General features: G+C 36.5%; 1 protein-coding gene across 2 annotated transcripts in view; it reads left to right on the plus strand.

The window, feature by feature from the left end:
• The window catches only part of LOC114133186 (uncharacterized), a 17967-nt gene extending 8782 nt beyond the window's left edge, over positions 1-9185 (plus strand). The window contains exons 10-18 of one of the 2 annotated variants that reach the window (XM_027998874.1): positions 7-55; positions 155-301; positions 2377-2709; positions 2848-2945; positions 3032-3138; positions 3220-3293; positions 4841-4869; positions 4960-5088; positions 5801-9185. In XM_027998874.1, coding sequence (XP_027854675.1) covers positions 7-55; positions 155-301; positions 2377-2709; positions 2848-2945; positions 3032-3138; positions 3220-3293; positions 4841-4869; positions 4960-5088; positions 5801-6235 — 1401 coding nt within the window. In that variant the 3' untranslated portion in view covers positions 6236-9185. Of the gene's footprint in view, positions 1-6; positions 56-154; positions 302-2373; positions 2710-2847; positions 2946-3031; positions 3139-3219; positions 3294-4840; positions 4870-4959; positions 5089-5800 lie in introns of both variants that reach the window. The other variant, XM_027998873.1, reaches the window with a different exon arrangement.
• Positions 9186-12821: the final 3636 nt, after the last annotated feature.

The following is a 12821-nucleotide window of genomic DNA, read 5'->3' on the forward strand; positions in this document are numbered from 1 at the left end:
CCCCAGTGCTCATCGATGTCTATGAATAAAGGAGAAGCTATTTCTCATGAGACAGGTCAGAAACAAATCTTTTAAAGTTGAGGTTTTTTTTCTCTGTTAAATAAATCAGGATAAAATAGTACTTGCACTAAGATGCCGTTTCTCTGTTCTCCAGACTGCACACAGACAGCTGCTCCTTGTTTCAGTGAAGACAATCTATCCAAATTGGTCACCGTATCTCCTTTGTTCAAAACTCTGCAAGACATTCAGCAGTCTTTACAACAGCTTACCACAGATGAGTCACATCAGCATTCCCATATAGGTGCAAAAACAAAACTGGCTTTTAACTTGAAAGTAAAATTCACAATAAATTTTGTACAGTGTCTTGCAAAAGCAAAAAAAACCGTCACATTCCTATCAGTTAGTACTTTTATTTAATCAACCGATGCAAAATAGTGCATTGTTATAAAATAAAAAGAAAATGGCAGTTTCAACTTTGTAGGACCACCATTTTCTGTATTTATAGATGAACTGCCCTCCTTGGCAGTTCCACCTTGCCTGCTGTTGGTGGTCAGAGCGTTCAGTGGTGCTGATTGTATGGCAGCCTTGCTCCTGTCAGTCTGCCGACTGGAGCCAGAGTGAATGGGTGAATGACTGGATGTAATGGACAGTGAAATTAGAACGCTATGGAATTAGGGGAGTAGTTTCTGACTGGATGAGGAGTTATTTAAAGAGCCGAAAACAATTTGTGATATTGGGAGATGTGGAATCTGACTGGCAGGAGACTGTCTGTGGAGTACCACAAGGATCAGTATTGGGACCAGTTTTATTTAATCTTTATATAAATGATATCAGTAAAGTGTCCAATGTATTAAAATTTATCTTATTCGCTGATGACACAAATATTCTAGTCTCTGGCGACAATTTAGAGCATCTTCTCTCAACAGTCACCTCAGAGATTAGTAAGTTAAAGATATGGTGTGACCATAATAAATTATCCCTAAATTTGGACAAGACGAAAATCATGGTCTTTGGGAACTGTTATAAAAATACTGAAATCCAAGTTCAAATAGAGGACGTAACTCTAGAAAGGGTTTTTGCTAATAAGTTCCTGGGTTTAATAATAGATGACAAAATCAGTTGGAAACCTCATATTAAATATTTACAGAGTAAACTCAGTAGAAGTATATCCATATTGGCTAGAGCTAGACATGTATTGAATGCTGAATTACTTCATATTCTATATAACTCTCTGGTTTTACCATATCTATCATATTGTTGTGAAGTGTGGGGAGTTAATTACAAGAGCTCTTTACATCCGGTAACCGTCCTACAGAAACGAGCCATTAGAATCATCCATAATGTCAGTTATTATGAGCATACAAACCCGCTCTTCATAATATCCAGAATTCTCAAATTTGAGGAGCTTGTAGAATTTAAAATGGCTCAATTTATGTTCAAAGTATCTAAAAAGTTGTTACCTGAGCACATACAGAGCAAGTTTTCTGAAAGAGAAGGGGGGTATAACTTAAGGGGTCACTCAAACTTCAAGATCCGCAATTTTAGAACAACAAGAAAGAGCTTCTGTATTTCAATTAAAGGTGTAAAGTTATGGAACAAGTTACATGAAGATTTAAAACAAAGCAATAGCTTAACACAATTCAAAAGAAAGTACAAGGAGGTAATTTTCAATAGATACACATATGGGTGACAGAAAGCAATAAGGTGTGTATTGCAGATAACAACTTGGTGTAAGGGTTTAGAAAGACAAACCAGCATAAAATGGGAAAATGTATGGGTAAATATTAGTAACTGTTACTTCTGACTGCCATTTTGATTTTGATTTTGATTTTTTTAATGACAGTAGGACTCTAAAGTTTCAAGTGTTTAGGGGGTAGGAGTTAATAAGTTCTCACTTCTTCCTACCCCATTTTGAGCATGATATGTTAACTGAAACAAAAAATCTGTATTTCCTCTTCTTTTTTATGCACTTCTTGTTACTGTGCACTATTTTATTTTTATATTTGTATCATGTTCGAATAAATTTCATTTCATTTCATTTCATTTCATTTTAAAGCCCTATGCAAGTACAGGCCATTTACCATTCTGAAGGCCGTTGGTGGCACTTAGTTGTTTCAGGGAAGAGTTGAATTACAAATGAATGCCAATTAGATTATTTGGAATAAAGTTTTTAAAAATAAGAAACCCACAAGTCATTTTCCTTCCATGTGAAAATGATGTGCTACTTTTATTGAACCTGATTAAATGTATTTACTGCAAGTTTGTGGCTGGGATGTAACAAAAGATGGGAAACGAGGGCTTGAATACTTTTGCGAGGCACTGTATCGTAAATTCCGACGCATCAACTCCTGATTCACCATTTCTCTGTTATAGCAGAAACGGGGACTTCAGTCCAAGAGAACCACAACGATCGTCTAATTCCAACTGCACTGGACAGCCTGTCTCCACAGCATTCGGCTGTTTACCTTTTTGGTTGTCACGTGGTGCAGTGGCTTGCAGATTCCCCCATGTTCCCCTCTGTGCTTCTTTTGCTGGCAAAGTCGGTTCCCTTTTGCTCATCTTCGTCTAACGAGAATCCCCTGGGTCATTTCACTGGGGACTTCTATTTTGATCCAACCAATCAAATCCTTTATCTGTCGGAGGCAAAGCTTCAGCATGTGGGACACTTTATTGCTGTCATTCTGCTGTCCATGGCCCGCATAGCAGTAGGTAATAAAAAAAAAGGTAAAAGAGAGTCCTGAATGTCATGCATAACATTATAGGCTGGGCAATCATCTTTGAGCAGTAACTATGTAATCTTCTTCGGCAGCAGAAAGATTAATTTGTGTTGTTTTTTTTTTTATCCAGGATCCCAACCCCAGAGGTTTCTGCAAGCTCTGCATGAAGCCATTTCAGCTGTAAGCCTTCAGCTGTTCAACCTTTCTTTTAAATGGAGCCCAGCAGAAGTGTGTGAGAGTAATCTGAAGCTCACTCATCATCCTCACACAGTTTGAAATGTAGGCTGATAACTTTTTATTGCTTCTTTCTTCAGCCTAATTTTGATGCATTAGGTGGGCGGCATGGGGCATTAGTGGAGCAATTTCTCAATATCAGAGTTCCCTCTGAAGCTCGCTTCACTGAGCCCCTATTAGCTAGAAGGTTGGTCTGAAAAACTAAAAATTACAGCCGAGAATGTTGGATGCATTTATTATAAGTAACTTTTCTCATCTTCTACTTTAGACTTGAGAAATATAAGTATTTTAAACTGGAAGATCTTATCTGCAACCTCAAACAAAGATCAACTCCAAATGCAGGTATGGCAGCTTTTAATGTTTAAGTTCAAGTTATTTTGAAGGCTTATTGTTTTTTTTTACACTTTATAAAAAACAAGTGCAATATAAGGCACTCAAATAACTTGCAAAAGACTTTGAAAATAGAACATTTACAATTTTCAAACATTTGTCTCTCTATATTCTATCATGATATCTGCCATAATAATTATACATATTAAGGCTATTAACAGTTCAGTAAAATTCAGAATAGGGAATATAGTTTAAAAATGCACAACACAGTCCATCTTCGGTCTGCATTTTTTTATCCATTGCTTTAATAAGAGAAGGTAAACCTAATCGTAGACTTTGCAAAGCTCAGCAAATGGAGCATGAGCTTAACAGAGCAGAAACAAACTACAAGCAAGCTGCTGAGATATTCTCAAATAGCTCCATTCAAATAAAGATGAGCACAGAGATGGTGTGATAATAAACCTCCTCCTGATGCTAGCTCTGAGAAATTAGCTCTGCCTCTTCAGGTTTGTGTGTCTAAAACTAATTAATAAATTTATTGGTACGTAGTAAAACAAATTAAATATAGTATTGATCAAATATTTTTGAAATATGTCTTTAGTCATTAGAATGACACTACTTATAAAGTAAATAACATTATTATTTCATAAAACTACATTTTTATACCTGATTAATCCTTCAGAGCTCTGCACTCATTAGTAATGTCAACTAGTAATGAATAGTAATTCATTAGTAATTACTACTAACTAGTAATTACTAATCCATGCAAGAGAGAACCTAGGCATGCATGCTCATTCAAAAGCTAGCTCTGCACAATAAAGCCAGCATTCAAACCCATGACTTTATGGCAACACACCAACACTGCTGTTACCAACTGTGTGTAAAAGATGTGTTTCTTATGCATTTGCTAAGTATAAAGAAACCAAAAAGTAGAGAGAGGACATTATAACAGTCGAAAACAGTGCTTTTTTAAATAATTACAACACTAGGAATAAGCAATGCTTTGTTGCTTTAAATAAAAGCAATAAAATTGTGTCATGTACAGTATTTCAGTTTTTCATTTTTCCATTTGCCTTCAGCATTCTCCACAAAAAACCAAAACAAAAACAAACAGACTATCCTTAAGTCTACTTGGAAAAACTATACTTTGAATGGTCAATACAAACTTTCTCTTCTGGTGAGATTTTCAGAGCATAATCTATTTTGGGTCCAGATAGTGAAACAATTATGTTCCATTAATCTGCTAGAATAATGCGTCTCATAGATAAATGGATGAATCCATTTGCCATATCAGACTCTTTTTTTCTCATTTCTCCACTTCCACAAGCTATAAACATCATTAAACAATTGTGGGTCTGGAGAGAAAGTCAATTATTGCCTCCCTAATGAGTTTAGAGAGCTTTTGTTTATGAGAAATGACCCAATATCCCAGTACCAGTGAGTGCTGAAGGAGTGCACACAGGGGCTATTGTGCTAGAAAAGCAACTACATACTGCTCTGTTTATTAATTGCTTATGTCATTATTTACTTTTTTTAAGTGTATGGTTTAATTTCCTCAGGTTTACCACCAAATGGGACACCAGTGCAGGTAATGAAGCTACGTGGCATAAAAGGTTAGAATAAAAGAAGCAAAGATAATGTACTTTATGCCTTGCATAACATGATCCTTTTTCCCCAGATGTCATGTGTAGAGGAAGAAATTGACCGCATGAGTGAATCTTTCCTGCAGCTAAGCATGCAGATGCAGAGGAGATCTCAAATAAGCACAATGTTAAAGGAGAGAGAGAACGGTGCTGCAGAAAAAGCGGTAATTAGAATGATTGGTGACATATTTAAAATCCTAAAAATATATATGATTTGTACACTATTGTTTAAATTGAACGATGCATTGTCCCACTCATAAGTAATTTATTTCTGTCTTATTTCCTGTGTGTTTTTTTTAAAATTTTTGTCACAGATTTGTTTTTTATTCCATTCAGCCAAAATTGTTTAAATTCCCTGAACCTTTTCAGTGTTTTATCTTTACAGTCACAAACCACCTTTTAATAAACTCTTGTTATAGAAAAGGCTACTTCTACATTTGTCCCTGATCTGTTTGTGTTCTTTGGATTTCATGATACTATTTACAGACATCATAGCTTTTTATAGTGAAATTTTATAGTGATATTTAATCTCGTTAAATTACACATTGTTGTACTGGATTTGTTTTATGTATAAAAGCAAAATGGACCGAATACTAATGTACATCACACACCTTTTAGTTTTTCACTCAACTTTATAAAAATAAAATGTAACATGAGAAATTTTGAAAAGGTTCAGAGAGTTGACTATTTTGTTAGACACCAAACGAATAAAAGACACATTGCATTGATGTAATCACATTAATGGGAATAATTACTTAAACAAATCCCTCCTTCATGTTGATGTAAATGTGCTCCAAGTCATTCTTGACATAGAAGATAAAAGCTCACATTAGGATGCATAAGTATGATGAATGAATGAGTGATCTATTTTTGCAGAGGGAAACATCCACAAGCACGCCAAGCCTGAGTCGTAACGGAACAATCCTGTTGGAGCTGAAGAGATGTTATGTATCACAGCGACTCAACGAGCTGCAAACCACATTAAACCAAATGAGACGTTGCCAGCTGTGTGATGGCGAGCTGAGAGACGGAACAAAAGGCCGCGAGGAAAGTGATGATGGCTCCGATCAGCACAGAGAAAAGGAGCATGATCCTGCCACGGATCGCCGCAGTCCTCCAGACCACCAGCGGAGCGCCGCTCTTTCAGCTGGTCAGAAACTCAGCCCACGCAGCCCAGAGAGCCGAGGTCTTTTAAACGATAAAGCGGAGAGTTATATTTCCGACCAGCAGAGAAGTGGCTCTGTTCAGACCAACAATCCGGACATCTTAATGGATCAAACTTTCCGGCGCACCAAAGATCAACTCCATTAAAAAAAAAAATCCCCCAGGAAATCTGAAGCCTAATAGACAAACCTAAAGAAAAATAGAAAAGGACACAAAACTATTACAAACATATATTTGATGCTTTGATTTTCATTCAGATGCCGATGGCATATTCTTCTTTCAGAGATTTCTTTTTCTGTAATATTTGGCCTCTAATAGCTTTGAGCTAATATTGTACAAGATAATACATTTGTTTGCTAAAGAGTGATTCCAGTGACCTCAGTCTTACCATGCTGCAGCTTGAAATCAGTTCAGCTGTGCCCTGTTAACCACCAGTGATAACAGACAGGAATATATTCTGGCAACGAGCCGCAGTATGACACAGCCTGTAATATTATCCAGATAGCGTCTCTGTCTGGAGTTAATAAAGGGGTAGGACTATTGCCTTTAGAACAACCTATGTTAATTATAATAATCTAATTATTATAAACTAAAACTGAATTACTTTTTTTTGTCTCCTGATAACAACCTGTCTTTGTTTATATATTCACTAACTAAAATCCAAGTTAGGATAATACTTGCTTATGCCATTCAGTGGTGGATTTGCTTGTTTGCTTTGGATCATTGTATTGCTGCAAAACCAATATAATACAATCTCAGCTTGAGATTGACCTCAAGGTCACAAACTGATGGCTGGAGATTTCTGTTATAGAACAAAAAATTATAGTTTCCAAAAATTATCCTCCAACTCCTTTAAAAGCAAAGCTGCTTCACATTATTACATGCCCACCTCTATGTTTGACCGGTTATATATATATTTCTATATAAGCTGACATTGTTTTAGTTTAATGTCAGATTTAATTGATACGCAAATGTTCAAAAAAAAGTTATCCCTTTGTCACATGGATACACAAAATATTTCTTTTCAAAAGTCTTGAGGATTTGTGGAGTTTTTTTGTACAGAAGTAATTTGCCCCCCTGGAACTTTTCTCTAGGTATTTACAGTGCTTTAGGTGTTTTTCTGGGCTATTTTTTGACCAACTTGATGAGTTGTTGACACTCTCTTGGAGTAATTTTGGCCAGTCCACCACTTTTGGGTTCCATTTTGGTTTTCCTTTGTTGATTATAGTTCTCCCTGTGATTTGCTGGACTCCCACAGCCTTAGAAATGTCTTTGTAACCCTCTCCACAACATGAGTGCCAGTCAGAGGAGAAACCTAAGCTTCATAACTGCTGCTTTCTTCTGGGCCAGCGCTTTATCTGACACACAGGGTTCTGGGTCTTATAATAGAAAGTCAGTATTCCTACCGGGGGGCTGTGAGCCAAATCAGAAGGTCAGATGGAACAAGTCTTCACTTAATATCAGTGTTAGCTTTCCATTCCATGCCAAGTCCCCCTTGCAGAATCCAGCAATGCCCCGCAGCTATGTGTGGGTGCTTGTATGTGAGGTGTTGTTTAGTGACTGACCTGAGATTATGTGCTTATCAGTTAGATTAGCTTCTTTTGCCACTGATCGGACCTGCACGTCTGCTTCACAGTGGCACAGACATACAACAAACTGCTGGAGGAGCCTGTGTGTGTAAAATCTGTGGGATGTTTTGCAGTTGTACCACATTACACTTGCTCTAGTTGTTTAGATCACAACACATGGGTTATTTCGGGAAGATTAACTTCATGTGACATCTGTGTGGGTATGTTTCCATACGTGTTATGTTTTCAATCGTATGTTTATAGGCTGCAACTGTGCTCCCTTTTAATTTTTCCCTCAATCAAGTCAAGGTAACTAATCAAATGCATGCGGACCTAATCTGTTTGTTCATTTGTTTGAAAACATTTTCTGAGTAAATTACTGCTACTACTTCATTCATATAGCACTTTAAGACATCAGCAGCTGCGACAAGGTGTTGTACAGATGAAATCAATGAACATTCGAAATATGGAAAGGCCAAAAGAAAAAAGACAATAAAATCAAACATGCGTTTGCTCAAGATTTAGATAAAATGTATGATTAATTGAGACAAGAAAACAAAATGTATTTTTATTCTTTCACAAAATGCACATTATATTTCAACCACAAACACATGTCTTTTGAGATTCTAAGTGAATAACTGTGAAGAAGAATGAAAATGATAAATGTTGTTTATATTTTGTTAAGTACCTTTTTATTCAGCCTCTTCTATTCTGGTGTCAAGAAAGAAAATCCAGAGAAATCATGTCCTTAAAAATCACCTAATTACTAAACAAAGTTCACAATATTAGTGCCAGAAAGCCTAACTCTGAACACACAATGTCCATGTTGATACATGGCAGTGCCAGCATCATGCTGTGGAGATGCTTGCCTTCCACAGGGACAGGAAAACTAGTCTGAGCTGATGGAAACATGGATGAAGCTAAATACATGGTAACCCTGCAAGAAAACAGTAGATGCAACAAGAGACTATTAAAATGAGTGACTGTAACATGACAAAATATTTTACAGTACAGTGGGTATGATTATGTTTGCGAGATTCGCTCTTCAGACACAACGCGCAACAAAACAGTTAATCGTGCCGAAAGATGAGTGATGTCTGGCTCTAAAAGCTGCAGCTTTAAGAGGTTTTTCCAGTAAGACGCACATGAGGTTTACATCTCAGTTTCCATCATGTTTGATCCATGACTGCCTGCTGTAATCATGTTATAATCTTGAAATCCTTCCAAATCCCTGGAAATCTGCTCTATGTCTTTTAGGTCCTGCAAGCACTCTCACACAACCCATCCTAGTACATATGAACCAGCATATACACTTCTGACCACTTAAATTCCTCCATTCTGAGCGCTCTCTTGATTTTAGTGTCATGAATATCTGCTCTCACAACAACTTCCTGTTTGAAAAATGATGTCAATATATACAGCAGTAGTATATTTATAGGCTGCAACTGTGCTCCCTTTAAATTTTTAATGTACAGTGCTGGAAAAAATGAAGAGCCCACTGCACTGATCCCCACTGAAAACCTCCTGGTTATTCCACCAAATATTGATTTCTGAACTCTTCCTGAGTTAAAACATTAGTATTGTTGTTTCTAAATGAATATGAACTTGTTTTCTTTGCATTATTTGAGGTCTGAAAACACTGCATCTTTCTTTATTTTGACCATTTCTCATTTTCTGAGAAATGGTCAGAAATTTTCTGACCAATTAAAATGAACATTATGTTCATTTTACTCAAACATATACCTATAAAAAGTTAATTCAGAGAAACTGATCATTTTTTCCAGACCTGTACATATGCACATTTTCTTTAAAGAGCAACAGTGTAAAACCACATCCATTCACTCTACACAATGTTGTTTTTTTGGCTTTGGTTCTTGCAGTTAATAGGTCTGGATGTAAATAAGGAAGAGAAATAGTTCTGGAGCTTCCTGTAGGCTTATAATGAGTTTGCAGCCTGTCACTAAGCAGGCCCTTAGTCACCATGGCACTGCATTACTGTTGCTATGGTTTCCTTATCTGCAGGATGTGGTTGAACCAGACCTGCCATATTTAGTCTGCTTTTCAGCACGCAAGCCTGCTGCTGCTGGATGCACTTAGCTCACTTGTTTTTCTCTGTGAAGAATGAAGTGGCCCTGAAGCCTTGTTGTGTAAATTTTTACTTTTGCACTTTTAGCACAACATTAACATCAGTTTGATGTGTACAATTACATAGAGGGGATTGGTAAACCAGAAATTAGACTTCTTAATCTTTGAAATTACAAAATATTGAACAAAATAATGCTGGTAAACCTCACTAAGCCTACATTCTTGTTTTGTTTATATAATCAGCTTATAGTTCCAGATACAAGATCTGCAGGATTAAATACTCTGAGATTATTGTCTCTTTTAGGCTTTATCACAGTTTGGTCTGAACCTGCCATTCTTCGGTCCTTCACAGACTTCACAGATTGGAACAGCCCACATAGAAATCTGTCTTTCTTGGTAGAAACATTATCTTATGTGGAATTTAAAACAAAAATCCCAAACAGTTTATATCATGTAGTGCGACTTTCTTGAAGTAAAAATATACTGGACCCAGATTTGAGCAAGAATTACATAACTTTGTAACATAACTCAAATATCCATCAATCAGCTTCGGTAGAACCTTGGATATTTATGTGGAATGTTAAAATGTCTCTTTAAATCTTAATCCATCTTTGAAGTGTAAACAGAAAACAGTATATTTTCACTTGGGCAAGGAATATTGAGACTTTAGTAGTTTGTGTTTCTTACTGTTCAGAAGACCCTAGGAAGCACAGACACATTCACAGAAACCAGAGAAAGCCCTATCAGAAAAATGGATTACTGTGCAAAACATTCACGAGTAAATGTTTTAAAATGGTTTATAAAAATAAACAATTTTATTTAAAACTTTACCACCATCTTGCTGGTTCAACGTCTTAGTGCAATTCAGGACAAGGTTGGGAATGAAGGAGTTGATCAGCCCTGGGGACTAAAGTTGTCCTCGTCAACTGAGTCCTGCAGCAAGGACAGCAGAGTCTGAGTCCCAAGGGAAGACACTTAAAAACTTGGAAAGCAGTGTAGATTCTGTTAGGATCCTGGAAGCTCATTTAATGATTTTCTTTTCCCAAAGAGCTTCAGCAGAGACATTAGACATTGCAGTATATAATGGAAAGTGGCGCCTTACTTTATCTTGCTCTAAATCTATACATTATAAAAAACTAATTTGAATCTTTGTCTCCTATTTAAATTGTTGTTGAACATGGCTGTATGACAGAAGGGGAAAAAATGGAGCAACAGAGAGGAGAAACTGGATAAATAACTAAATGAAATTCTTTACAAAATAAGAAAACCATCAAGTGGTGAATTTTCAGTTTAAGATCCAACTCTTCAGCGGGCGCAGACCGTTTCCAACCCTGACACTAATGATGCACCTACCAAGAAAAATCAATAATGGTTTTAAAAGTTTTCATCATTTCCCATAACGATGATCTGGTAGTCTGGAGGCTCTGGGATTTGACGACAGCAGTAAACGTGCGAGGAATAAATCAAATTCATGAAGTGAAGTAGTGTGTGTATCATTATTTTTCAACTAAATAAGTTTGAAACTTCAGACTTAGTAAACGTTCCAAAGGATTTCAATTTATCTTAAGTCTCAAGTCAGGACGCATAACTTTTAGTTTTTAACTCGTTAAAGAAGTCATCAAGTCATTATTTTTTGTACAGCCATTAAAGTTGTGCGACTTTACTTATGGAAGTTTTTAGACCATTAAATGTACACAATGCTGATTATAGATAGCTAATAATTTAAACTCTTCCATTTTATAGCTTGCTAGTTGGTCCACTGGTATATTTATGCTCTTTAAATATTTTCATATTTTCTTATATTACTATCTCAAACTAAAAGAAGTGGAGCATGACTAAGAAGTGGTTAAATAAATAAACTGCTGCATTACTTTTCACCACACTACATTGCCCCCGTTTGACCTTTTAAGGTCTCCTAATTATCAAATAAATCACATGTGTAAATTATTCTTAGCATAAGCGGTCTATTTGTACAGACTGTTAAGTTTTGTTAGAGAACATCAGTGAAGAAAAACAGCATAATGAAGATCTGGGAGCACAGTGGACAGGTCAGGGATAAATCAGGGTTAGCTTGTAAAACAATAAAGATATAAACATGTCAGAGCACTGGACAATCCAATTTAAAATGAAAGGAGTGTGGGACAGCTAAACCTTTTAAAATGAGGCTGTCCAGCTTGACTAATAGTAGCATTTATGGGAGAAGCAGCCAGGAGGCACAAATTCTAGTCTCTGTGCTTTGAAAGCTGGTTACAACATACCTCAGAAGACATACAACAGCAAATGAGTCTGAGTACATGTACGTACAGCTATTCATATTTTATTTCACCTCATAATTATACATGGCTTTGAATTGGTCTGTCACATTCTAATGAAAGACTTCAAAATAATTAGCTATAAAGAGACAAAATGGAAAAAAGGGTGAGAATACTTCATTTTCCTATTATTACTTCAAGGCTTAACCATCTGCAACATCTTTTGTGCCTCCTTATGATGACACTGGAGAGGTTGAAATAATGTAAGGGGTCAAGTGTATAAAAAAAAGGAAATGTCATGAGTGGGCTCTTCTAAACACCTTATGTAACACATGACAAACTGAGGAACCCCATTCTCTTTCATGCTTCTGTTTTGCTTTTTTTTTTCACTCCATTGATTTGCATTAAATGTCTGCAAGCCATTCTAGGAGCTGCTCGGATTCGTTTTCAGTCAAATAAAAACAAATTAATTGAAGGGGGAGCTTTCTTAGACAGGACCCAAATGGCTATAACATGATCATGCACGTTGTGTTGTGGGTGGGAGTAACTCACGCATGCGTATCAAACCCTCTCCTCCTTCCAGGCGCTAAGTGGAAAACAAAGAGTGAGCAGCGGCTAGGAAATACGGTCAATAGGTTGTTTTTTTTTTTAAATGAAAGAGATGGATTTGAATCAATCAACAATCTTGCCGTATGTCGTGTAAAGCAGGAGAAGTGTTGCCGTTTGGGTCTTCTCGAGACTTCAAACCTCGAGGCTGTAAGTGAGTGAATCGGCTTTGTTGTTATAGAATCCACAGGTTTTGATGTTTGATTTTTTTTTTTACTTTAA

This window comes from Xiphophorus couchianus, chromosome 18, assembly GCF_001444195.1.
Source record: "Xiphophorus couchianus chromosome 18, X_couchianus-1.0, whole genome shotgun sequence".
In the NCBI taxonomy this organism is placed as follows: domain Eukaryota; kingdom Metazoa; phylum Chordata; class Actinopteri; order Cyprinodontiformes; family Poeciliidae; genus Xiphophorus; species Xiphophorus couchianus.